Raw genomic sequence first — 26,155 nt, 5'->3', positions numbered from 1 at the left:
AATATCACGAGATTGGGAAGTTTTGTAGAGGAAGATGGATAATTTTCAAGATACCTCTAGGAAGTTCACCAGAAACATGATAATAAAGTCTGTGACTGATGGACAGTCCTGTGATGTAGAAAGCTCATAGAGAACTGGCAGAAGTAATAATAGTCAATAGTGTGGTCAGTGTCAAAAAAGCAGGCAGATGGTGACAATGAAAGTGGTAAACTGTGAGATGAAGCCAAATGTGGTTGAAGAAAATATAGATAAACACAAAGATTGTAAGTTTTTTAAGCCAAAAGATCAAGATAAGATTAAGAGAAACAAACTGAAGCAAAGAGGAAACAGAAAGTGATGTGACAATATAAAGAGGAGTCTTCAACGGTAAAACTAGATCCAGAGACAGAAGCATAAAAAACTAGACAAAATGAGATACATACAGGAAGCAATCAATGGAGAGGAATAAAGACGAGACACAGAGATAACTGCATAGATAAAGGGTTAAAAGATGAGAGAAAAGTGGTAGAGAGAGAAAAGGGCAGTGTAAAAGAAAGAAAGGAGAGAGATGGAGAAATTGTGGGATCTGAGATGACCATGAGACAAAAGCAACATTGGCACAAGGGGTGGTTCACACTAGCAGTGAGTTTTCAGGGTAAGGTGTCCCCAGGTATCAAAGTGGCTCCTGTAACTCACCCAGATTACAAGGTACCTCACCAAAGGGGTTTCATGTACTCTTAGGGTTTCAATCACCATCTACAATCTAATGGTTCCTAAACACACATTTCCAGCCCAGCTCTGCCTTCTAAGCTTCCAAACTCAATTATCCAAGTGTCAGAAAGGCCTCTGGCTAAGGTCCTGAAGGTTCTAGACTTCTCCACTTACATGTCTCTCAGACTCAACACTTTTAAAACTGAGCACATCATCTTGCCCCCTAAAGAAAGCATCTACTCCTCCAGTGTTTGCTATCTCTAAACCACTTATTAACTGACTCATTCTTTCAAGTTGAAATTCTCAGAGTCATCCATGACACAGCCATCTCCTCAATTGATGTACCCTATCTGTCACCTAACTCTATCAATTATTCCTTTTATATGTCTCCACCCTGTCCATTTATTTCCATCTCCATGCCAGCACTCTCGTCCATATCTATATCACTTCTCACTTGAACTAGGTCTACAGGCTCCTTATTTGTCCTCCTTCTCATACTGTTCCCACCAAACACATTCTAAGTGATTTAGCTAAATTGTTCTTTCAAAAATGCAATTATGTTCATGCTGATTTCCTACATAATAGCCAAATATCACTTAATTTTCTTTAGGAATAATTTAATTCTTCTTCATGTGATCTCCAAAGCTCCACACCTGAGGCTCCTGCTTCTTTCTCCATTCCCACCATTCCCTCTCATTCTCTCACTCTATGTTCAGACATACTAAACTCCTTTTGGTTACTTGTATTTGCTGAATCCAGACCTTTGCACGTGCTTCTCCATCCATGTGGGACTATCATCTTAGTCACCTTTCTTCCTAATCTGGTTAACTACTGCTTCCATGATACCTCCTCCAGAAGAGGTCCCTCAGCTCAAACTCTGCGAGTTCCTCCTGCCTTCTGCATCCCCAGAGTATCCTGTACAATCTGTGTCCTAACATTCTCCATGTTTCAATGTACTCACTCATCAAGTGTCAGTCCCCTGGTTGCTCATAAGATTGACAAGCATTCACTCTTCATGCATCATCATCACTCACCTCAGCACCTGGTACATGAAAGATGCTCAGCACACTTGTTGAGTGAATAGAAAAAAAGTCCACTTTCTGTATTCCAACATTTGGAATTTGTCTGGTAAAAATTAGTTTCTTATAGTATTTATATGAGAATATCTATAAAAATTATTTTAATAATTGAATTATGTATATACATATAAATGTAATAAATAATATTTCTGGAAAAGAATAATGTTACATAAAAGTAAGTACAAATGTATATAAAAACATCATTAATGGATGGATGGGAAAAGCATATAAAGAAAAAATAGTAAAACAAAGATACATATTTTGGGCAAAGAGGAAAAGAGAAAAGGCAGATTAAAAGGAAGGGACAAGGACAGTGAGAAGCAACAAAAGAGAAAGCGACCTCAGAGGTAGAGTCACCCTGTGATGTAGGAGTCCGTGAAAGGTGGCTGGTCAGAAGTGAGGGGCGGGGTGCAAATGAAAATTCTTTACAAATCATAACTTAGGAACAGAGCTCCAAGGACTTGAGAAATGTTCCCGTGTCATGTGTTTTTCAAAAAGTGTGTCTAGAAGCCAAGAAGCAAGGACTGAAAGTAGCCAAGCATTGACATGATGGGTAAGGACACCCAAGGTCAGGGTAGAGGTGGTTCAGCAGACACCACAGACCCTGGGGGAGCTGTGGTAAGTGATCAGTGTTCAAGGAGAACTCCTACCAGCTCACAACAGGGGGCGGGCCAGTTATGGAAGGTGAAGGTCACAGGGCCTGTGCTGCAGCATTTCAGGAGTCTGAAATCAGAGCTCCAGTTCCTGATGCACTTGACTCTAAACGTACTTTGACAAGGAGTACATCCAGTCTATGTCAGAATCCCATTCCCCTCTTCATTTGCTTGAACTGACCCATTGGGGAACTGCAGGGAGAAAAGAATTCTGTTTAACAGAATGGGTCCTGTTGATTATACATGGATGATGTCGTTAGAATACACTGGTAAAAATGGCAGTACCGTAGAGCAAAGAAATAAAAGTGCTCTTCTGCTGGTAGATAATAGTGTCACTTTGTCAAAACCTTGGAAAGGCCTCAAAAGACAAATAAACGGTCCTTTGCCCTGACAGGAATAAAAGACCTCAGACAACTATTCATGAACTCACCATATAGTTTTGAAGGATGCTCTCTGGCATGTTACTGATTTATACAGTGATTTCTCATTAGCTTTTGCAACTAAGATCTCATTTAATCTTCATAAGAAATTAAAAACCTGAACAGCATAACTGTTGTTATCCCTGTTTCATAAATGAGGAAACTGATGCACATAAGTAGTGAAGAGAGTTTTCGAAGTTTTACAGTTTTTTACAGTTTCAAAATTTTTAGTTTCTGACCACCACCTGTTACTTTCTAGATACCACGGATATTGGAAGCAATTCTACTTCGGGAAAACACAGTGAGAAAAGAAGTAAGAGTGCATAAGAATTTACTCGATTTTCATGTTACAAACCAACTATTTTTTAATGCTAAAGTTTATTATTATTTTCTATACCTTTAATAAGACAAAAAATTAGTGCCTTTTAAAGTAACTATTTTTTCAAAATGCTCATATCTTCACATTGCTTTTTATGCTGATTTTAAAATGTTTCTTATAAACACTGTTATATATCTTTCCAGAATTTTTCTATGCATGTGTTAACACATTTTGCAATGTAGTTTTATTTATCTAAATAGGATAATTCTATGCATACTTTCCCTCTTAAAATTATTATATCATACCTAGAAAATTAAAATATTTAACATTTTAAATTGAACTACAAATTCTTTTTAAGGGATGCTTTAACATGTACTATTTTCATTTTTAGTGTGGTTGAGTATTTTCCATTTGTTATTGGTCATTGGTTTTTCTTCTTCATAGAATGCTCAGTCATGTTGTGGTATTTGTATTTTTCTTACCAAGCTGAATGAATATAGAAATCTTTATATGATATACATGTACATTAAATCTTGATTCTATATGTTCCTAACATTTTGTCCCATTTGTTGTTTTTCTTTTAGGTTTGTTAATAGAATATTTTGTCCTAGAGAAGTTATACATTTTTAGGAATCAAATTTGTTAGCTTTTTTCTCTCTAGTTCTTTGGTTTCCTATCATATTTACAACAGCTTCTAGCTGAAGATTTTAAAAATATTGCTCTATATTTGATTCTAGAATATTTGAAGTACCTTATCATTTTTAATATTTACATCCAAAACCCTGTGAGTTTTGCCTATTTGTGTGTATGTGAGGTGAGAATTTTAAAAATATTCCTTACACTATTACATTATGATTTCAATCACCACTTTGATCACACAGTGTCTTCGCTTGTCTATATATTAGTTTTTCTTTTACAAGAAAATTGCAAAAGATAAAGGAGAGCTCAGAAATAGCACCAGACTGATGATTCACTGGGGGTGAATTTTAAAATTAACTCAAGAAGATTCCTCCACTCCCTTCCCAAGTTCATTGGAAGTTCTAATTAGAAATATGTTGAAGTTGCAGATTAATTTGGGGAGAACAAAGACTTATACCCATTTATTCACATCTTATTTAATGTTCTTCTACTAAGAATTTTCATACACCTTAAAAAAATTTATATGCCGAAGCCATTTGTTTCTCTCTATGAATATCTTTTTTTCCCATTACAAAATAGCTGGAATAAATTTAAGTGAGACAAGACTCTCAAAATCTTTATTTAAATAGGAAATCTATGGTCATTTTATTATCCATTTGCATATGAGGAAATCAGAATGCCAAGGATCTTCTTCTGATTCAATATAAAATCTTACAAGCATCTGTATAGTTTAAGGATCCAAATGTCACTTAAAATATTATGGCCAGGCCCCCAAATGATCAAGACAATCAATCAGAATTAAGTTTCTGAAGAAATTGTCTCCATAAAAAGTGGCAATAATTTCAAATGAGGGGGTTATCACAAGACCCCTTCAAATAACTCTTTCAAGGACAAGTTTATATTACAGAGAACAGAACAAATTGGTAATGGTTACAAACAGACACATCTCCATATTTTACAAGACTTATCTTCTTATGAAATTTCTCAATTTAATACTGTCAAATCAATTCTTTATGTTAGTTTTGTGGTACAGACTGCTCTCTCTCCTTCTACAGCTATGGTTTGAGGGGACTTTCCCTCCTTTTTCTGTAATTCTGTTAGTTATGAAGACTTACATTTTAAAAATCTGGTCTCTGGAATTTGATTAGTTAGCCTTGTAAGAAATGCAGGCCCATAGAGTTGGATTGTGTTGGCAGAAATAGAGAAAAAAGGACCTGGAAAGTATTTTAAAAATAGTAAAATAAGATGTATATAAATTTTTCTACTTCAGCCTCCCATCTTGTTGCTAAATCTGAATCAGCTTGTGATCTTTATCATTTCTTTTCAAATTTCCTTTCTCGCCTTCACCTAAATACATAATGTGAATGATTTGTTCAGCATTTACGTGAGGATGTTTACAATATTTTTTTAAAACTATATCTTATATTTAATAAGCATTACTACTTATAGGCTAAATATTATTACCAGTATCATTAAAATACTTTATACAGTTTTTCTTTGATCTCCAAATACTGAGGACTCTTCTTTATACGCGTTCTATTTACCAGACCTCATCCTATGAGCCTCATCCCACTTCAATTTTCACGGCTCGATTTACCCATTTCACACTCTCAAACTTCTACAACTTCTCTTTCCTGGAAAATCAGACCACATCTATACTAATGACTGCTAAAACCCAGTCTTCCTTCATGGTACCCATTTTGGGTGAAGATATACAAACAGACTTCAAAACTGAGCATCATTACTGGTGTAGCATGGGAATTTGGCATAATGGAAGGAAAAACCAGATTTGGGATATCCCACAAAACAGAGGTATAGAAGGCTTTAGCAGAGAGGCCAAGATTTTGAAAGACTTTGGCCAAGCTTGTGCTCATGCTAAAGACTGGATAGAATTCTGTTGGTTGCATATGAAGTTCCCATAGCTCGTCCTATAATGTGGCAGGATAATTCACAGTGACCCCTGCTTCCAGAGAAGAAAGAAGTGAACCCAGAGCTTCCCTTTCTTAAAAACTCTGAGTTTCACCCAGAGGCAAAGAGTCAAGGGTCTCATTTGCAACATAGCCCAGGGTCCGTTCACAACAATGGTTCCCAGTGACACATATACTTGTTGACACAGCCCCACAATCTAGCAACCTTACATGCTAAATGCAACGTGGGAACCTCCGTATTTTTCCACCATGATGAAACAGAAAAGTACTAATTCCACAAGGTTAGACCAGTGTCATACCCCAAACACTTGGAATGATTTCCTCCTCCGTCTGTCCTTGCCCCAGGTTAAAGTTCCTAGCATCAAAGGAATTCCTTCCTCCTGCTGTGTGGCAGGTAAGAAGAGAGTCTGCATTAGAAATAGTTAAGCTTCTGCATATTGATGCATCCAAGAATGTGTTGGATAGTAATTTAAATGAATAAATTAATTCTATCAGTTTGTGAAAAGTTTAATCCAAATATATGATGGTATACTTAAAGCCAAAAAAAGACATTAAAATAAAGGGAGGGATAAAGAAATGTCAGCAAACTACAATTAGAAGGTTGGTAATTTTTCATAGTTAGTTCTTTGTCATGGAGAGTGATGTAGTAATCGATGTTGTTGGCTAATGAGGATTCTCTGTAGATCTCATTGTGAGGGTGAGGCTGCCTCTACACCACAGGCCCCCAAGAGGGCTATACAGATTGACCATAGATGAGCTGCTCTGCTGACCTCATGGGTGAGGCAGGCGTAGGCAGCAGGTGTGGAGAGCAGTGTGCATGGGGAGGCAAACATCTTCCCAGGAGCCTGGGCATTAGACCTGAAGGGATCTGTCCCTAACAGGCTGGTTTCTCCAGTCAAGAGGATGGAGCTGGTGCAGCTTATCGGAGGGTGGCCTGATCATGGTCTTTCTGACTGGGAGGTCATTGGTTGCCTCTTGCTTCATAGCACCTGGCAAGCCTTGGCATCACTGTGCTCAGGTGAGTAAGCTGCGAGAACCTGATGCACTCTCTTGTCTTCTGGAGCATCACGGTCTCCTACTTGCTAATAGCTCCTTCCTGGTCATTTGTTGGTGATGTTGATGATAGTTTCAATAGTGGTGGTTCTATTGGTGGTGATGGTCCCTTCATGGCTTCCTGATGTCTACATGTTGGCATGTACCAGAGATTTCATCCCTAGGGACTACATCCAGTCTGGTAGCTATAAATTCCATCAATATGTTAATGACTGCCAATTATACTTCACCTCCTTTGATGCCTCTATTGAACTGCCAAGTCGTAAGTTCAACTTCTTACTCCAAACTTCCACTTGGAGTCTCAAATTTGACACATGAAACAGATTCCTTTATTTCACTTCCAAACCTGTCATCCACCACCGCTCACCCTTATCTCAGTAAATGGCACTAATTCTACTCAGTTGCTTGAGCCAAAAGTATAGAAGATGTGTTTGATTCCTCCCTTTTTCCTAACCCCCACCCCACATTCATTCATCAAGTTTCAAAACTATATATATATATATTTTTTAAAAGAACCAAATAGAAATTCTGAGATTGAAAAGTATAATAAATGAAATAAAAAACAATGAAAAAAGTGGGTGAACTCTGAAAATAATTGTGTGTGTGCGTGTGTATACATATACAGCCAGTTCTCATTTTTCATGGTATATAGGTTTCATGAATCACCCCAAACACAAAAATAGCTAATCTTGTAACTTTGCTCCCAGGAGAAATACAGGGTTTGGTACCTGTGAGCCTCTGGTCACATTTTTGTAAACCAATAAATATATATCTTTGTTTTCTGAGTGTTTCTGTTTAAAGACACCTAATTTAATATATACGTTGATACATCAATGTTGAACTCACAGCTGACAGCACTATAACTCATGCCTGATCGGAGCTTATCTAACACACAGATTTTCTCCATAAGTCACATCACTGTCTTAGGAACGCTAGACAGCACTTCAGCACTAGGCTTGGGGGCCATTTTAAGCAGCAAAATCACCAACAGAAAACACAAAAGTGAGAAAAACATGGAACTAAATAGTCGGCAAAAGGAAACTTGTTTACAGAATAAGCTGAAACAAGGAGACAGAGCATTGCCTTGTTCAACCTCATCTGGGAACAGGTGCGGCCAGCAACTCAGATTTTTCACTGCTCTGTGCATCACCATGAATGACCATGAAAGTGCCCTGAGTACTGATTTGGGGGGTGCAAATAAACTTTAGGGAGTGGGTGACTTCACAAATATGGAATCTGTGAATAATGAAAATTGGCTGTATGTATACATATTTTCATTCTTTCTAGAATTATTTTAAATTAAATAATACATCTGTTCTCATAGGCAACATTTTATTATTTTTTTTGCCAGATAGCCTGCAATTTGGATTTATATTTACTTTTTGACCCAAGAGTTACTTAAGAGAGGGTGGGAGAAAATGTACATTCTCTACTTCTATTTTCTGGGTATGGAGTTGAATATGTATCAATAATATCAACCCTGTTAAAACATATTATTTGAGTCTTTCATAGCCTCCTCATTTTGTCCACTTGATCACCTGTGGACTGAGGGACATAACAATAAAATTATCTTCTAGTAGAGTGTTTTTACCTCTCATGGCATTTCCTGTATTTTCTACTTGCTTAAAACTTTTTGGCCTGAATCACACTTTCTTTGAAATTCAGATAATGACTTCCTGGTTTCTTTTTGTTGATGTATGCTGAATATACCTTTGTCTATACATTTATTTTCAACATTTAAAAATATGTTTTTACTTGAGTGTTTTGTATATGGTTAAAAGTTGGAGTTTACTTTGTAATTTAATCTCAAAATATTTTATTTAAATAAGTGAATTAAGTCCATCTATTTTTATTTTTAGGACCAAAGTGTTTGAAAGTCATATTAATTTATATTGTTGATTCATCTTGTTCTAGTGTCTTAGATATTAAAAATGCCAACACTCTGCATTCTGTCTTCAATGCATTTATGTGCATGTATGTACTTGTGATACTTAGGAAGGTTTGCATTTTTGTGGTAGTGGTTACAGCTGGGTATATGACTGCTTAGCTGAGACTAACCCTTCCAGCTTTCCCTGCCCTGCCAAGCGACTATGGCATCTGAGTAGAAAAAATGTGAGCCTCTTTTGGGTCTTTCCCTTAAAAGAAATGAATGGTTGAGCCCCTGCTCATTTCCCATATTTCCATTGGTTAGGAGTATATACTTCTGATACTTACAAAGGTTTGTACTTTTGTTATAGTGATTACTCTTAGAATTACCTTTATGTGATACCTTTGGTCCTCTCTTTAGACAGAACCCATTAATTTCCCACCCAGGAGATTTATAAAATTAGTGTATATCCTATTTCTCTTTCCCCTCTCACCCAATTTAGGCCATGATGTTCCCTTTATTTTTACCTCTTAGCTATTAAATGTGCTTTATATTTATCCTTTATTTATCCAAATAATACCCTTTGACTCCTAGATGTAGAACAAACTATGACCTTGCCCTACCACCCATATTTGTCCCTTCCTCCCAATTTTTCTTTATATTATATCATTTCTATATTGTAAGGGCATATACATTTATGCCCTGGCCTGTCACCTCATCTCCATTTTTATTTTAATCCTTTTGCCAAAATTTTTCCAGTCCTGTCTTGGTTTGCTGAAGTGGATCCTCTAGTAGTCTTCTCAAAGGAACAAGTACTCATAGGAACAGTATTTCCAGAATTTCCCTATTCAAAAGTATTTGTTTTTATTATTTATACCTGAAAATAATTTGCTCACTCTTTACTTCTAGAAGTATTTTGTACTGCTTGTACTTTTTTTCTGTGGCATTAAATGTTGCTATGGAAAATTCTATAGCCAACGAGATCCCTCTCCCTTGAAAATGACTTGTTTTGCCCAGGCTGCCCATTCAATTCTTTAAAGTATGGTAAGTTTGCTGGAATATATTTCAGGGTTGACTGGAGCCAATTTTCTCTGCTACAGAGTGAAAATACATGTACTTATGATATGTATATTCATTTTTTTAAATAATTTCAGAAAACTTTTTCTTGAACTTATCTTCAATTATTTCTTCTGTTATTTTGGTTTTCTTCTTCAAGAATTCAAATGATTTGTTTACTGCCTTTTCTTGACAGGGATATCACCCATTTATTTCTTTTAAAGGAAAGGCCCAGAGTCTTCTGCTCACATCCTATTGGAGAACCCTTAGTCACATGGCCAGAGCTAGCTGGGAGGTGAGGCTAAGAAATATAATCTCTAGACAGGCAGCCAAGGGTCTGGTTGTAACTCTATCCCTATGGAAGAAAAGAAAGGATGATTATGGGTGACAAATAGCAATCTGCTTACTTGTTCTCCATGTTTTCATCCAAAGTCACTGATTTCCTCAAATTAAGAGGGAAATTCAGACTCTCCATTGGTTCAAACCCACCCTTGTTGTCGCTTGAGGCCCTTTGGCAATAAAAGGAGCTGGAACTTGGATGCAACACAGAGCTTTGTGGCCAGAGACAAGCCATCCCTGAGTGAGAAATAAGAGAGAAAGCGTTAGAAAAGTTTGTTGTAACTGACGAATGCAGCTCTCAACCAAATGAGGAGAAACAGACAAGAGAGAACTTAATCAATTAAGCAGAAGCCAGACTCCTGGTATCACATCAGATCTAAACACAGTTATTTAAACCAAACTAATAGCACATACCACACCGTGTTGGTGCAGTACAGATACGTGACCCTCCATTCTCTGAATTAAGTTCTGTAATTTTCATTTCTATCTCATTCTTTGTTTTCTTCCTCTTCTTCACCTCTCTTCTTTTTCCCACCCCTCTCCCATTCTACTAATGTTTTTCTTGTATACTTTATTTCTTTTGTTCATTCTTTTACATCACATCATAAAAAATACTGCTGTTGGGTTTATACAGCACTGTAGAGGTGGCAAGATTTTCCTTCTGGAGTTGAAACATAGTCAGATGTATTTTGTTTCCATTTCTGCTGATTATTTCTAACACCATATATACATTTAAATATATTATTATTATATATTATATATATTTTAGAATATAAATAAGTGTAAATAAATATATACTTATATTTTTAGCATCTCTATCATTTTTTTCTCCATACTTATCTTTATCACCTTGTTTATTTCCCAGGTTATATTTACCCAAGTCTAAGACTTTTGTTCTCTGAGAGTTTGTGAAATCTCACTGCCATACTTGATTTATTATAACAGTTGGCATGGGTAGTCTAAGCACAGTTGGTTCTTTCTCCTACTTACTTCTTTGTTAAACCTGTTCTCTCAAATAGTTCTTACTGTGCCCCAGGATGAAGTCTTAGATAAGCCCCAGAGTTGTGCTAATCCTTTTCAGCAGCAGTGATATTCTCATTCAGTATTTAAAAGACTGAGCTGATATAATATTAAAACTGTCAACTTTGTAGTGAGCAAGTTGGATAAGGCCAGCCTCTTCTTTCATCCACACTTCCTCTCTAACACCATTCAGTATGTGCTTTTAGCTAATTCAAATTGAGGAGGAAGGAAAGAAGGAAGTGGTAAGGAGCAGGAATGGCCCTCTTACAATAGATCCTTCATGTCTCCCAGAAATGGCAGATTCATGAGCCATATTTGTGGGTTCTTCAGATATTCACTGTCTTTATAGAGACTTTCTCAACTGAAGGTCCCCTGATGCAGGAAATCTAACTGATGGCTTACCACTTCCTTCTTAGTCTCCCAGCTTCTAGGAGGTCCACACCCCTCCTGGGGTCACCTCTTTCATCCAAATGATCCTCCTGGATACAGTATCTCTCAGGAACTAACTGAGCCCCTCCCTTCCCCAGGGAGGCTCGTGAGAACCATGCCTCTTCATGGTCCTATGACCACTGGATGTGGGGTTGGCTCCCAATGCAGTCACCCTCTCTAGACTTTCCAGGTTTGAGTCTTTAAACATCTCTGCCTCCTTCAAGCTCTTAGAGACACAGATTAATCACCTTGAGACTGAAGCCTTCTCACTTGCCTTGAGGGGAGGGGAACACTTAACTTCTATAGCAAGCCTCTGGTGTCAATAAATAGTATTTGGATAGGAAATCCAAGAACAGCCACTCTACTTCCTGTGGGGTATTTGAGTAAGAAAATTCACAAAGAACAATAATTAGCAGGTCTTAAACCCCAAATCTACCAATAAGGAGAACTCTGGTAAGCTGAACTAGACTACTTTTGTATCTTTAATTTATTTGGCCTCAACAGGTTTGATGAAAGGTGAATCAAACAGTGCCAGAGAAAGATAGAGAGGGAAAGAAAATATTTTTTTTTTTGTCTAAGATGTCTATGGTTGATATCTATGAACAGGCCCAAATTGTAGTCCAGGCATTGAAAGAAAAGAAAGAAAGAAAGAGAGAGAGAGAGAGAGAGAGAGAGAGAGAAAGGAAGGAAGGAAGGAAGGATGGAAGGAAGAAAGAAAGAAAGAGAGAGAGAGAAAGAAAGAAAGAAAGAAGAAAGAAAGAAAGAGGGCTTCCCTGGTGGTGCAGTGGTTGAGAGTCTACCTGCCGATGCAAGGGACACGGGTTCATGCCCCAGTCCGGGAAGATCCCACATGCCGCGGAGTGGCTAGGCCCGTGAGCCATGGCCGCTGAGCCTGCCCGTCCAGAGCCTGTGCTCCACAATGGGAGAGGCCACAACAGTGAGAGGCCCACGTACTGCAAAAAAAAACAGAAACGAAGAAACAAAGAAAGAAAGAAAGGAAAGAAAGAAGAAAGGAAGAAAGGGAGAAAAGGGGGAGGAGGGAAGGAAAGAAAGAAAAACAAAGAAGAGGAGAAGAGAGGAAAGGAAAGGAAAGGGGAAAGGAAATGTGTGCACTTTATGGCCCTGCTTTGGAGATCAACACGTTTGAACATGGCACTCAGGAGATTCACCTGCACAAACCCCACCATCTTTCCACCCACACCTCCTAAATCTGAGAGCATATTCCCCTGACATAGCGTTTCAATCAACCCTTTTTTGATATCTATAACCCTAAGGTTTTCTAGGACTTGAAGTTCTATTTCTACAAATTCCCCTTGGGCAATATTTTCTTGGTTAGTTCTTTAAATCCTATTTTTTTGTCCAAACCCATGTGAACAAGGTCTTTGGTCACTTTCATGATATTTTCAGCCTAAAAGCCTTCATTTAGGGCTAAGATGATGGCCTATGTTTTATCTGTGTAGCTCACCATCACATCTCCCTAGACAATCCAAAGTCTTGTGTTACTGCCATTGATTCTGCCTCTCAACCAAAGGAAATCTGCATTGCTTCACTTAATTTTTTAATTTCAGGATGCTTCAGTTTCTTCATTGGTAGTGGGGATAGTAAAAATCCCTAAAATAAAGTAGTAGAAGTAAGGGTCTTGTGTTCATGTCTAGCATATAATAAGCACTTAACAACTGTTAGCTCTCATTATTATTATTCTCACAGTGTTCCTTGAGATATAAGGAATAAAACTCTGTCTTAAATTCTTTTTTATTAATGTGGATATAAATGAATTTTTCTTAATGTGAGGGCAAATAAAATGAAATCTAGGATGAACCCAGGTTAACCATCAAAGGCTTAGTAGGTGCAAGACTATGGGTTAATATTTTTTCTTTATGCAGTAAACTTTTGAAAATTTAAAGTAAAATGGAATTTTTGAAAAGCACTATTATATACCATGCAACTTTTCAGCAGTATCTGTTTTATATTTTTCTCAGAAAGAGGGGTAGACATAGAATCGAAATTCTGAGTAACAGAGCCCCAAAGAAAAGAGGCAAACCAAGAAGAAATAAATACACAAATAAAATTTACTAACTGAACATCTAAATTCTCATGCTTTATTCTATGCTTTTGTTAATAGACCTGTTTCTCTAATTACTTTCTGTAGCTACTAACTGTTGAGAAATATATCAGATTTAGTCAGCTTCTAAAACATGACAGGGAGAGAAATATGATATCTCAAACAAGCAACATGACGATGAATCCACAGCCAAAACCCAGGACCCAAGGGCCACTGAAGTGCTGCCTCTGCTGAACTGGTAACTTTTGAGGCTGGAAATAGTAGTAGCCATAAAACACTGTGTAACTCACAAGTGATAAAGATGTCCTGCCTCATGTCCCACCACCCTGAGGTAGTCCTGTAAACTTGGGTCTGTCACTTTGCCTCTTCTGCCTCAGTTTACTCCTCTGTAAAGTGAAATGATAATAAAGAGACTGACTGCCCATCAAGGCCCATCCCAGCTTCATATACAGCTTCACATTCTGTAGATCTACCACTGGACTTGGTAAGGACCATGGACAGCTCTCTCATCGGCATCAAGAACAGGGAGCCCAAGGAGTGTCTTTAATGGATTCCCCAAATCTTTAATGGATTCCTAACATCACTGGCTGGAAGGGCAGGAACAACAGCTAATCATTCTCAAGTTCATCTTAAGACTCCTTTCTGTGGAGTCAGACTCTGAGTTCCCCGCCCCCCCCCCCCCCCCCCCCCATGTAGAGGTAGACCCTCCTTCCGCCCTGAGCAATTTTCAGAAGACAGTAGAACTCCCCTGAGCTTCCCTTCCAGCCAGGAGAAAGCTGCTGTGAAGGAGAAGTGAGGCAAACAAATAAGACAGACCCCATCTCCTGCTAGGCTGCCCCATTGTGATCCTGTTCACGGCTCAGCTAGTCCTTGAATCATACCTACAAATTTGTCAAATTATAGACAAATTACAATCTAAAACTTTTTGTCTGGAAAAACAAATTTGGCTAGAAATTTCCCACTAGAAGAGCAGAAGCAATATATTTTACCACCTGTCAGTAGTGAGTGGTGGCCAACTTGCTTGGGAATGAAGACATTGGATGGTCCTTCTGGAAGGTTAGCACCCTTGCAGCAGCTACCTCGTTGCCCTATGTGGTTCTTTTGGGAAGAGTATCTCTCAAAAATACCCAGTTCAACTCCCATCCACAGGGCCACCCCACCAGGCCAAGGGAATCATGCTTCTTCATTGATTCCCTTGCTGACTCCTGGCTCAGCCCTTCTCCCACCACAGAACACACTAGCCATGATGTTCACCTTTATATTGGCAAGGATGAGTCTGATAATCTCTCCTTCCCTGATGTCCCAAGGACTGAGGTCCATCTCCTGTGTGGATCCTTTAACATATTTTGTCTTGGCTTGAGGGGAGGTGTCTGACAATTCTCTTGAAAGAAATGTAGCCTCTTTCACAAGACCTGGAGGTGGGGAAGGCCTGTTCCGGCAGAACCAGCCTCACTATCGCTTACCATGGTCTGTGCAACAGGGCTAGACTAACACTTGCTTTAGGATCTAGGCATACTGGGCTCCTATATTCTATTGTTCTTACACACTGCAGACTCTCTGATACTCTGAGGCAACCAAAAGATCACCTAAACATCCTGATATACTATTTTGCCCATAAAGATTAGTTCCAACTATTAAGAAAATTATTTTTAAATGACTTTTAATTTTTCTGACCACATTATTATTTGTAAGAGTTAATGTAGAGTTTTAGTATAGCATTAGTAGTTGTTTATTAAGATGGTAGACCCAAGAATAATTAAATCCTACTTTGTCCAGGCATTTTACTTTCTGGATCTAAGATAATAAAGTGCTGGAGCTCGCTAACACACAAATAACCCCTGTAAAGTTTAGCAGCACTTTGTTCATATGATCTGGTCTCCAGACCAAATTTCTGAGAACTGAGCTGGTGTACAACGAGTTTCTGTTTGTTTGCCATGAAGTTGTTTGTCCTCAACAGGCTTTGATGAAATAGTAGTCTAACTCACCAACTAGTCCCAGAAATATTTAAGCAGAGAGAAACTGAGAGCAAGAGAATGCACATTTGCCAATTAGGGCTACTGTTGGACAGACTCAAGTTATAATTAGAGCTGGGATTTCAATTTCATCACTGCATAGGAAAGGAGAGCAAGGAGAAAGCCAAGAGAACACAAGTGTCTTCTTGTGGGACAGTGGGGCTTGATTCTTGCAGGAAAAGAGAGAGAGAGAATCAGAACTGGCCTTTTCCCACTTCAGCATCAGTGCTGAAGAGGACCGGAGAGGACTGTTTCACCAAGACCCACACCTGTGTGGATAACCTTTTATACCTGGCAACTACTAACTACCATATTTGGTACTGTAATGTTCTTTGAAACCAGTCCATCTAGAGCAATTTTTAAAGAAAGCTTCATCTACTTTCAGGTCTACATTGTTCCCCATTCACTTGTTCCTCTTAGGTCTTCAAGATCATAGCCATGCTTATGATTCTCTTATACAGGTTTAGTAATCTCTCCTCAGTGTACCTCCCTAATACTTTGAATAACTTCCTAAGGATAACATTTTGTAAGGTAGAACATGTTGATCTTGGGGTGTGATTTCTCTTGGGATGAAAATAATTAATAAATGTCTCATGGGGCCATTTTTATTTTGGTGAGATTTTTTTTTTAAACTTGAGTAATTGTTATGGCAAAGTCCCAGAATATGAGATAACATCATCAACCTGAAGGCTTTTTGTGTTTGGTTGAAGGAAATATTCCTTTCCAGCCGCATCTGGTCATAATCTGCTTAAAGGAAAGATTAGTCATGATTGACTTTCTGGAGGGGATTTTCTCCTGGGACCTGCATTACCCAAATTAACACCCCAGGATTCCAGCCATGGGAACAGAATGATGGGCACAGACCTTTAGCAAGAAAGCATCCCTGACTTCCAACATTCAGACACATTTGAATGATGGCAGACCTGAACATGAACATGGACATGATTAACCTTTTTGGACAAAATCAACAATTAAATCAGAAACTACATTTTTCTGAAACATCTCTTAAGTCAACCTTTTGTGCCATCTCTAACCCTACAACTTTTGGAACTTGGTCATCAATTTTATAAGCTCCCCTTCATTGAGCCATTGGGCTAGTTTTTAAGTCCTTGCTCATTTTTGAGACCATTTTTGATACAAAAATCTTTCAAGTTTAGGTTTACAGCAGCTATCTGACCTATAGAGTTGAGCATGAAGGCCCCCTTGAGACCTAACATTACTGCCTTTTGTCTCTGCCTCTTTATCAAAGTAAATCTTCGATGCTTTTAGTTAATTTGCATTTATATCTGTGCATATCAATTTCCTCATCTGTAAGATAAGGATAGTATTAGTCCCTATTTGACTAAGTCCCTAATTTGACTAAATTTGCTCTAAGGATAAAGTAAATTAATAGAGGCAAGGTCTAAGGATAGTTCCTGGCACACAACAAGGACTCAAAAGATGTACAACTTCATTACTCTTCTCACCTTGCTGCTCTGTTGCTTGGGAAACACATAAAACACGGTTTCAGTTTTATTTGGAACGACTTGGAGTAAAAGAAATATAGGATATATCTCAGTTAAACATCATCTTTGTAACTAACCAAGTCTAGACCAGAGTTCCGCAAACTATGGCCCACAGGGCAAATTCAACCCATGAATTGTTTTTTTTTTGCGGTACACGGGCCTCTCACTGTTGTGGCCTCTCCCGTTGCGGAGCACAGGCTCCAGACGCGCAGGCTCAGCGGCCATGGCTCACGGGCCCAGCCACTCCGCGGCACGTGGGATCTTCCCGGACCGGGGCACGAACCCGTGTCCCCTGCATCAGCAGGCGGACTCTCAGCCACTGCGCCACCAGGGAAGCCCCATGAATTGTTTTGTAAATAATTTTTTATCAGAACGTAGCCACAGTCACATCTTTCCATTTATGAATTGTCTATGGATGCTTTTACAATAAAACAGTAGAGTTGAGTAGTCACAAAGGAGATTGTGGTCCACAATACCTTAAATATTTACTATCTGGCCCTTTACAGAGAAAGTTCCTAACTCCTGATCTAAGCATTTGATATTTTTCTTGAAGTACTAGGTAAACTCCTAAAAAGTGACATTTGAATGGTATTTTTGCAAAACACTACTATTTGCAATGCAATGTTATAAAAAGAGACATTTATGTTACTTTTCTACTTCCTTGGGGAGAAAAACAATCAACACTGGGCCTTTGAAAAGAGGCAGAAAAAGAGGTAAAAATAAGTGATTAATGCAATTTTAATAATTAAACATCTAAATTTTTATTTTATAATCCATATTTTTAGTGATCAATACATTTTCTTAATTGGCTTACAGAGCTGATAGCAAACGTTAGGATAAGTCCTTGGTCTTGGTCAATTTCGACCACATGACAGGATGGTGATAACACGCACTCCATTGATTAGTCAGAAGATCTGCGAGAGAGCCCCAGGCCTCCTTGGGCCTCAGCAGGGCTCCTCTCACTGCACTGATAACTTTTGAGGAGGGAAATACAAAGAAAAATATATAAAAGGTATGACTCGCATATTTCTCTCGCCCTTGTCTTGCCCATGTAGAGAGCCATAGGCTCCCCACCAAGGGGGACTCTGGGTGGTAACACAAGACCTATGTCCTAATTCCTAAAATTCCTTTGACTGTGTAACTTTGGCTTGTCCACTGTTCTTTCTTGCTTCAATTTCCTCCTCTGTAAATTGGTGGCTGGCAGGTGAATTAGACTGAATGGCCCCCTACACCCACCCCAGCTCTAATAGAACTGACGCTGGAAGGGCTCTTGACAGCCTACCCTCCCCATCCAGAGAGAAGCCCCCAGACCTGTCTAAAGGATCCTCCTCAATGTTGGTCAGAAGGGCAAGAGAAGGTGCTCCTGCTACTGACATTCTTTCTAAGACTTTCAACACCTGCTTCAGAGGAATTAGATGCCAGCACCCTCACCCAAGGATGTACAGAAACCCTCTCCCTGAGCAATGTGCAGTTTCTTCTAGAGCAAACTACCTTCTAGCCACAGAGAAAGCTCACATGAGAGAGAAGTGAAACAGAGAGCAAGGTGGGAAGACAGACACTGCCCCTGCTGGGGGTCCCATTGCAATCTTCCTTTTTTCCCCAGGTGAGCCCTCAAATGGGGAGAAAAAATTAAAAGTTGAGGGTTTTTTCTCCATCTGCATAACTTCAAAGCAATAATATGACTATAAATCTTCCTTCAAATCAGCAGGAGGAAAATTATCATGCAATAGGTAGTTGGGGCCAGCAAGCTTGGGAATCAGATCCTTCCACAAGAGGTTTGTATGTAGGATTTTAGAGGATGGTGGTGGAGGGTGACGTTATCTTTATGTACCTAATCTGCCTAGAAATGTACCTAATTCATGGGGGAAATCCTTCCATTACATTTTAAGTTATAAAGAAGGATCTCAAGATGGGTGAGGAGAGACGGTACACAGTTTTAGAGCAAGGTGGAATGAAGAAACCAATGCTTCCTTGCAGGTCCAAGAATTCCCAAAGAAACAAATATGGATTTTCGGCTTCCTGAACTTCCTGTGACTTGTGGTGAGGCGAAGGGGATTTTATACAAGAAGAAAATGGAAAAAGGTGGGCTTCGTGGTCTTCTAAACTTTTCAACTGGAAAACTCCCATGTGAATACTATATTATACAGGGGGTAGACACCTGTATTGGGGGTCTCTAGGTTTGGTGCCTCACCAGGAGGACTGAAAGGACTCAGCATATAGTTGAACTCATGGCTGTGATTTAATAAATTGAAAGGATACAAAGCAAAATCAGCAAAGGGAAAAGGCCCATGGTACAGGTGTCAGTTTCCAAGAGTCTTCTCCCAGTCGGGTCACCAGGACACACTTAATTCACCAGCAATGAATTGTAACAACACATGTAAAATGTTGTCTGCCAGGGAAGCTGCCCTGAGCCTGAGAGTCCAGGGTTTTTATCAGGGGTTAGTTACATAAGTACCCCCTGCCTAGCACATGCCAGAATTCCAAACTCCCAGACGGAAGGCAGGTGTTCACATAAACCATACTGTTTGTATAAACAGTTATGGCACAGTGAGCTACTCTTCAGTTCTGGGAGTGGTGAGACCCCTCCCCAAATCCAAGTTCCCAGATACCAGCCAAGTGCCAACCTTGCAAGCAGACTTTCTAAAGAAAGCAGCCTCCGTTCTGTTCTGTTAGCTCTTTTCCACACAGCATCCCAGATAGGCTGGAGGAAAGATGGCATTCCCACTCTTTTAAAATTAATAACCATTAGCCCACCAGGCCATCTCCACTTTCCCCCAAGGAAAAGGTCCACAGGTGCCCATCCAGCACCCAATACAGGGGCAAGTGCTTCAATAACAGAATGGAAGATGTACACATTTGAGAAATCCGACAGCAACCTTCACAGCCACATTCCCCATAACATCTGTATGGCCTTGTGCTAACTGGGAGAAGCACAAGATTTAAGAAGACCGGGATTCGAGTTTCAGCTGTACCAAGAGTGTCTATTTTGTATGGGCCAAGTTACTAAGTCTCTCTCATCCTGAACTGTCCTCTACAAAATGGAAATAATAATAAAACTTTCCTCACCATATTATTATGAGAAAAAAACAAGATAACAGAAAAGTTTGCAAATTACAACTGTTAAAGTACAGTACAAATGTTCATCTACCATAATTGATTCCCTCCTCCCAAAATATGGTGCTTTAGGTACCGAGAAGTATAAATGCTTTCCCCATGATTGTATAGCATATATATAATTTAACTTTTCCCACTTGATAACATTTCTACAATTGCTTTTAACAAAAAATAGCTATGAGCCCAAAATATTATTGCAATAATTGATTGCCATTCACTGGCTGATCAACTTTTGTACAGGACAAGGCAGACATGGCTGTGGTGACAGTTGCCACACTGCCCCATGTGTGACCTCATCTGCTGCCTCAGAAACTCAGCCTGGCTCTATCCCGGGTCTCAGAGAAGGGAAGGGAAAGAATCTTGCCTATTCTTCAGAGTCCTCCATTTTTTTCTCTTTTGAATATAGTGAAATATTTTTTTAAAGTAAATGTTGGTAGTAATCACTGTCCTTCTCATTGCATGAGGGTCAGAGTATGCACACAGGGCAGGAAGTCTGCTCCTGCCCTCCCCTTTCGGACGGCTGTAGAGCCCCAGAGAGGGGACTCAGCTATCCTGCTGTAGATTATGAACCCAAAACGAGTAGCCCAGATTCACGTGGCGGGAGGTCAGGTTCTGGGGTATTCACAGTTGGGGGCACACCCTGGCCACAAAGGGAGCTCAGCTTGTCTTGGTCTCACAGGCACCTCGGAGAAGTGTATACGGGATGCACATGGAAATTGGTTCACCCTCAGGGAATTTGAAATTGAAGGAAACCACGGAGCGTCCAAGAACTGGAAGCAGAGTGTGCGCTGCGGGGGATGGCCCCTGAAAACCTTGATTCAGGTATTCTAGTGACAAAGTGCTACAATCAAGGATTTAGTGCCACAAGTCATCAACTTCCAGCTTTAGCAGAATTTCCAGAAAACCATCATGACGCCCCTTGCCTGGGTCACATGCGCACATTATCACTAACATTCCATGTGGCTGTTATATTTGCTGGCTTACATTACAGCTTAATCCTCTAAGTGCATAAACTCTTACACTTAAAAAATTTTTTTTAATTTTTATACAATTTTTAAAGGCTACTTTCCACTTACAGTTAACAGTTATTACAAAATATTGGCTGTATGTTGTACAATACATCCTTGAGACTATCCTACACCCAATAGTTTATACCTCCACTCCCCCACCTCTATGTTGCCTCTCCCCCCCTCCGCACTGGTAACCACTAGTTTGTTCTCTATGAGTCAGCTTCTTTTATGTTATATTCACTAGTTTGTTATATTTTTTACATTCCACATATAAGTGATATCGTACAATATTTGTCTTTCTCCATCTGACATATTTCACTTAATGTAATGCCCTCCAAGTCCATCCATGTTGCTGCAAATGACAACATTTTGTTCTTTTTTATGGCTGAATAGTATTCAAACTCTTACACTGTTGAAGGTAGGACAGTAAATTATGGCCTTGGCACTGCCACTAATAATTGCCACTGGGTAATTTGGTCACAGGAAAGTAAACTAAATTTGGCGTGGGAGGGTCTTAGACTTTTGGAGGGGGCCAATGTTGAAAGTAACAATAATAGAACTATGTGTCTGAAAATAATATATCAGAATGAGTGTTTTCTGGATAGCCACCTGAAATTCATTCTTGAAAAATAATATTTTTAAATGAATTTAAAAATATCTCTTTGGGGCTTCCCTGGTGGCGCAGTGGTTGAGAGTCTGCCTGCCGATGCAGGGGCGCGGGTTCGTGCCCCGGTCCGGGAAGATCCCACATGCCGCGGAACGGCTGGGCCCATGAGCCATGGCCGCTGAGCCTGCGCGTCCGGAGCCTGTGCTCCGCAACGGGAGAGGCCACAACAGTGAGAGGCCCGCGTACCGCAAAAAAAAAAATATCCCTTTGGTTCTCATCTCGGCCCCCTGATGTGGACAAAACGGGCCGGGTCTCTGTCACAGATGAACCCATGCCTTCTGACTCTGTCATGTGCCCCAGATGGTCCTTCCTTGTGCCACTCTAATGATGAGCAAATATTTATTGAATACATCTAAAGCCACAGGGACTGTAAGGTGTGGCCCCCAGCCCCTAACCAGGAGGAAGGCTGCACGTTTATAAACATAGGATTGCACAGCTCATAGATGCCATAATGAGATTCTCTGGCAGGAAGAGATGCAGAAGCTTAGGGGAGGGAAGTTCATTTCTGTCTTTGAGGTTGAGGACAGTTTCATGGAACAGTTTGCACTGAGCTGGGTCTTAAAAGAAGAATAGTTCTGACAAGCAAAAATGTCATAATGAGGAATTCTATATAGAAAGGATGGCATGAAAATCCTCCCCAGGAGTGTCAAGAAGTTGTGGGTTATAAGACTCAATACATGAGCTGGGCTGATTGTGGAGGTCCTGCGGCCCCAGAAAGGAGGCTGAACCCTTCATTTAATCATGGAGGAATTGTTGGAGGTTTGGGTTAGGGACTGACAAAGTTGAAAGAGTGTTTTAGAGGTATGAATCTGATCAAGGAATGCAAGATGGATAAGAGGGTAGAGTGCTTTAACCCATGGAGACCTCAAATGACCTTCACCACCTTTCTGCCTGATCCACCCCATTCGACCTGCAAGGCCCAGCTCAAACAGCACACTCTGTGCTGAAGTCCTTTAAAATTCACTGAATTTGTTTCCTATTGCTGCTATAAAAAATTCCCACAAACTCAGTGCCTTGAAACCATGTAAATCTATTATCTTACAGTCCTAGAGACCAGAAGTATGAAATCAGTTTCACTGGACTCAAGTCAAGGCGTCGGCAGGGGTGGTTCCTTCTGGAGCCTTCCAGGGAGAATGTGTTCCTCCCCTTTTTCAGCTTCTGGAAGCAGCCTTCATTTCCTGGCTCGTGGCCCCTTCCTCACATCACTCCAACCTCTTCTTCTGTCAATACATCTCCTACTACTCACTCTGACCCTCCTACCCGCTCTTGTATGGACCCTTGCGATTACATTGGCCCTACCCAGATAATCAGAATCATCTTCCATTTCAAGCTCCTTCATTTAATTACATTAGTAAAGTTCCTTTTACCATGTAAGTTGACACATTCATGGGTCGGGGGATTAGAACAAATTCATGGGTCGGGGGAGCATTATTTAGCCTACTATACTCACCCATCTCTGGATCCCAAAATACTCCATGAGAGCACAGTTTACACTTTATCATCCTTACCCCACTATATGCCAGGTTTTCCCACTTGTCTCCCCGAAGGCCTGGATACCTTTGTGTGTCCAAGGCCACTGATGGGGTCTGCCAGCTGTCAATCACTCACCAGGTGTGTGCCAATGGAGCTATAGCACGCAAGGTATAAAGATAAAAGCTAGAGGGGTACTGGGAGAATGGAAAGGAAGTGGTGGGTGTAGACGCGGTTGTAAAGGAAAATCTGGCAAAACTTTCTAAGGAGAGCAAGAGAGAGGATGCAGTTTTTAAAGCTGGCTTTAAAGCTGAGTCTGGATAACAGAGAGCACCATGTTACAGACTTGGAGAGGGAGGTTATTTTCCATGAAGGCCCCTTGAGTTTATGTTGATAATGGGACATGAGGGGAAGGTAGTGGAATTACCGATCTCACAAAGTAGAAACAAGGACCCATCACAGCATGAATCTCATTTTTCTTTCAGGACGATTTTCTACGAGACCCACCAAGAAAAAGAAAAAAGGTAATTATCACAGGACCTTCTGGCCATGTCTCATCTACCACATTGTTGACTTTCCATCTCTCTGGCTTTATTTTATGGTTTCTAAATTAACCAATTATGTTGAAACTTGATTTTATAATATGGTGCTTTTTACACTTGCTACTTCCAAACATTTCAGCGTGTGCGGCCAGGACTTCTTTGAGCATTAAAACATTTGAGATAGAGGCGCAGGGGTAATCCTTAAAAATATATAATGAGGCAGAACTGACCTTGTACATTTGTTTTAGAAAAATATGTGAATGGCATACGGTAAGTCCCCAACATACGAACCTTCAAGTTGCGAGCTTTCAAAAATGCGAACGTGCGTTCGCACGTCCAATCACTTAAGTTAGTTCCCGTGTCTGGTGTACATTGTAACGTGCGCGCATCCTCTATAAGTGGTTGTGCTTTTGTGTACTTTACTGTACAGGACTGTAGAGAGTACAGTAGTACAGTGTCTTTATTTCAAGCTCAGGTTGTCCGAAAGCAAGTGTAAAAGCAGTGGTGATGTAGCTGGTACTGCTAGGAAGACCCAGGAATTGAAGGCCCAGAGGAAGGACAGAGAGAGACAAGAGGAAGAAGTAACTGAAGAACCGAAGAGATTCACAACGTAGGAAATGGCAAGGGGATTTTCTTTATTTGAAGAGGCACTGTTAGTTTCTGAGGTGCAGGCCCGAATGTAGAACGTTACGTGAGCCTGTGCTCCGCAACGGGAGAGGCCACAACAGTGAGAGGCCCGCGTACCGCAAAAAAAAAAAAAAAAAAAAAAAATGTTTTCTTTACTTTTTGTGTTTGTTTTTTATGTATTATTTGTGTGAAAAGTATTATAAACCTATTACGGTACAGTACTGTATAGCCGATTGTGTTAGTTGGGTACCTAGGCTAACTTTGCTGGAATTACAAAGGCACTCTCGGAATGGAACTCTTACTATACTTTTTTTTTTTTTTTTTTTTTTTTTGGAGTATAGTTGATTTACAATGTTGTGTTAGTTTCAGGTGTACAGCAAAGTTAATCAGTTATACACATGCATACATCCACTCTTTTTTTTAAGATTCTTTTCCCATATAGGCCATTACAGAGGGCATGCTATCTTAAAATTAGACATAAAAGATGGAGTTGGAGCTGGAAAAGTATGATTTTGAAAGGCACAAAAAAGTACATTTAATGACTATTGCTTTTGCAACACTGATTTTATTTTCATTGGTTTTTCTGGGTTCTAGCTTTAATGAAATAAGAATTGAGCAAAATGGAAACATCTCATGGTCACTCTAGCTAACCTATTATAGACCTAATGTAGAATCCCCCTTTGGAACGGATATATAGCCATATGTCACCTGGTAAAGCAAAAAAACAAAACCTCTCCTTCACATGCACACACACACTTATGCTAAGTCCTTTTTCAAGGGAAACTTTATTTCCTTTATGGAGATGACCCTTTAGAGAATAGAGTGATTGGGAAGCAGATGTGCCCTGTGGGAGAGGCTGCTGACCTGGAAAGCTCTTTCCTTTGTGTAGAGGCCCTTTGGCCCCAACAGAGGGGCTTTGCAGACTGCAGTTCCATCTATGAAGGCAAATTCTCTCTCCTTCAAAGTAGCATGTGAAGTTCATGGACCAGTGGTTTCTATGCTGTGTGGATTTCAGGGAAGGCAGTCAGATAGTTGATGTCTTCCTCTCCAAGACAGGGTGTGAGAGAGAACATGTGAAGTGAAAAAAGGAAATAGAAAAACTTCCATTTTCCTGACTTCCAACAGCAGTGACCTTGGTCATCTCAGTCAAACCAGGAAGTCGAGGTCTTCACAAAGCTGGTTTCTGGGGCTACCAGCTCAACTGACTTTATGCTAAAGACTCAGTAACTAAGCTCTGCATCCACTGGGTTTTCTGAAGAAAGAGATGCTATTAAGGCCAAATGTTTCTGCCCAGTCCTAGGGAGTCAAGGGTAATTCAGTCTGGGTTAATCAATTGAGTTGACCGTCTCCCACCCTTTATCACAGGCGCCCTCTCTCTGTTCCCTCTGCGCTTACAGCTATTAAGGTGTGACCACCTCAGTTCTCAGAGGGTCTCTCCAGAGCCTCTCTTCCTTTCCCAGCCCCTTGGCTTCTGCCATTTGTGTCCTCTCAGGACCAAATGGCATAAGAAACCCTGAGCCAGTAGCCTAAAAATAGTGGTCAGCATCTATTAGGATGAGAAAAAGGAAAAGCGGTTACATGGCCCCATGCCAGGGCCACTCAAGTCTATGTGGGGATGTCCCCAAGGATGTCCCTAACAGGCCATTCCTCGAGCT

General features: G+C 40.0%; 1 protein-coding gene and 1 long non-coding RNA gene across 7 annotated transcripts in view; one reads left to right on the top strand and one right to left on the bottom strand.

The window, feature by feature from the left end:
- The window catches only part of LOC113626891 (uncharacterized), a 39,289-nt gene that overhangs the window by 2,430 nt on the left and 10,704 nt on the right, over window positions 1-26,155 (bottom strand). The window contains exons 2-3 of one of the 2 annotated variants that reach the window (XR_003435325.1): window positions 10,193-10,279; window positions 4,545-10,058 (exon numbers count right to left, since the gene is read on the bottom strand). This is a non-coding gene — a long non-coding RNA (uncharacterized LOC113626891). Of the gene's footprint in view, window positions 1-4,544; window positions 10,059-10,110; window positions 10,280-26,155 lie in introns of those variants that run through there. The other variant, XR_003435324.1, reaches the window with a different exon arrangement.
- The window catches only part of SP100 (SP100 nuclear body protein), an 85,189-nt gene that overhangs the window by 52,708 nt on the left and 6,326 nt on the right, over window positions 1-26,155 (top strand). For all 5 annotated transcript variants that reach the window (XM_027118844.1, XM_027118839.1, XM_027118829.1 and 2 more), the window contains 4 exons: window positions 3,101-3,154; window positions 19,048-19,152; window positions 20,864-21,006; window positions 23,817-23,855. In XM_027118844.1, the coding sequence (XP_026974645.1) occupies window positions 3,101-3,154; window positions 19,048-19,152; window positions 20,864-21,006; window positions 23,817-23,855 (341 nt within the window). The remainder of the gene's footprint in view (window positions 1-3,100; window positions 3,155-19,047; window positions 19,153-20,863; window positions 21,007-23,816; window positions 23,856-26,155) is intronic.

This window comes from Aethalodelphis obliquidens, unplaced genomic scaffold (assembly GCF_003676395.1).
Source record: "Aethalodelphis obliquidens isolate GAN/ISIS:26980383/991018 unplaced genomic scaffold, ASM367639v1 scaffold2, whole genome shotgun sequence".
NCBI lineage: Eukaryota > Metazoa > Chordata > Mammalia > Artiodactyla > Delphinidae > Aethalodelphis > Aethalodelphis obliquidens.
Note: the sequence above shows the minus strand (reverse complement) of the source record. Positions and strands in the feature narration are given on the sequence as shown.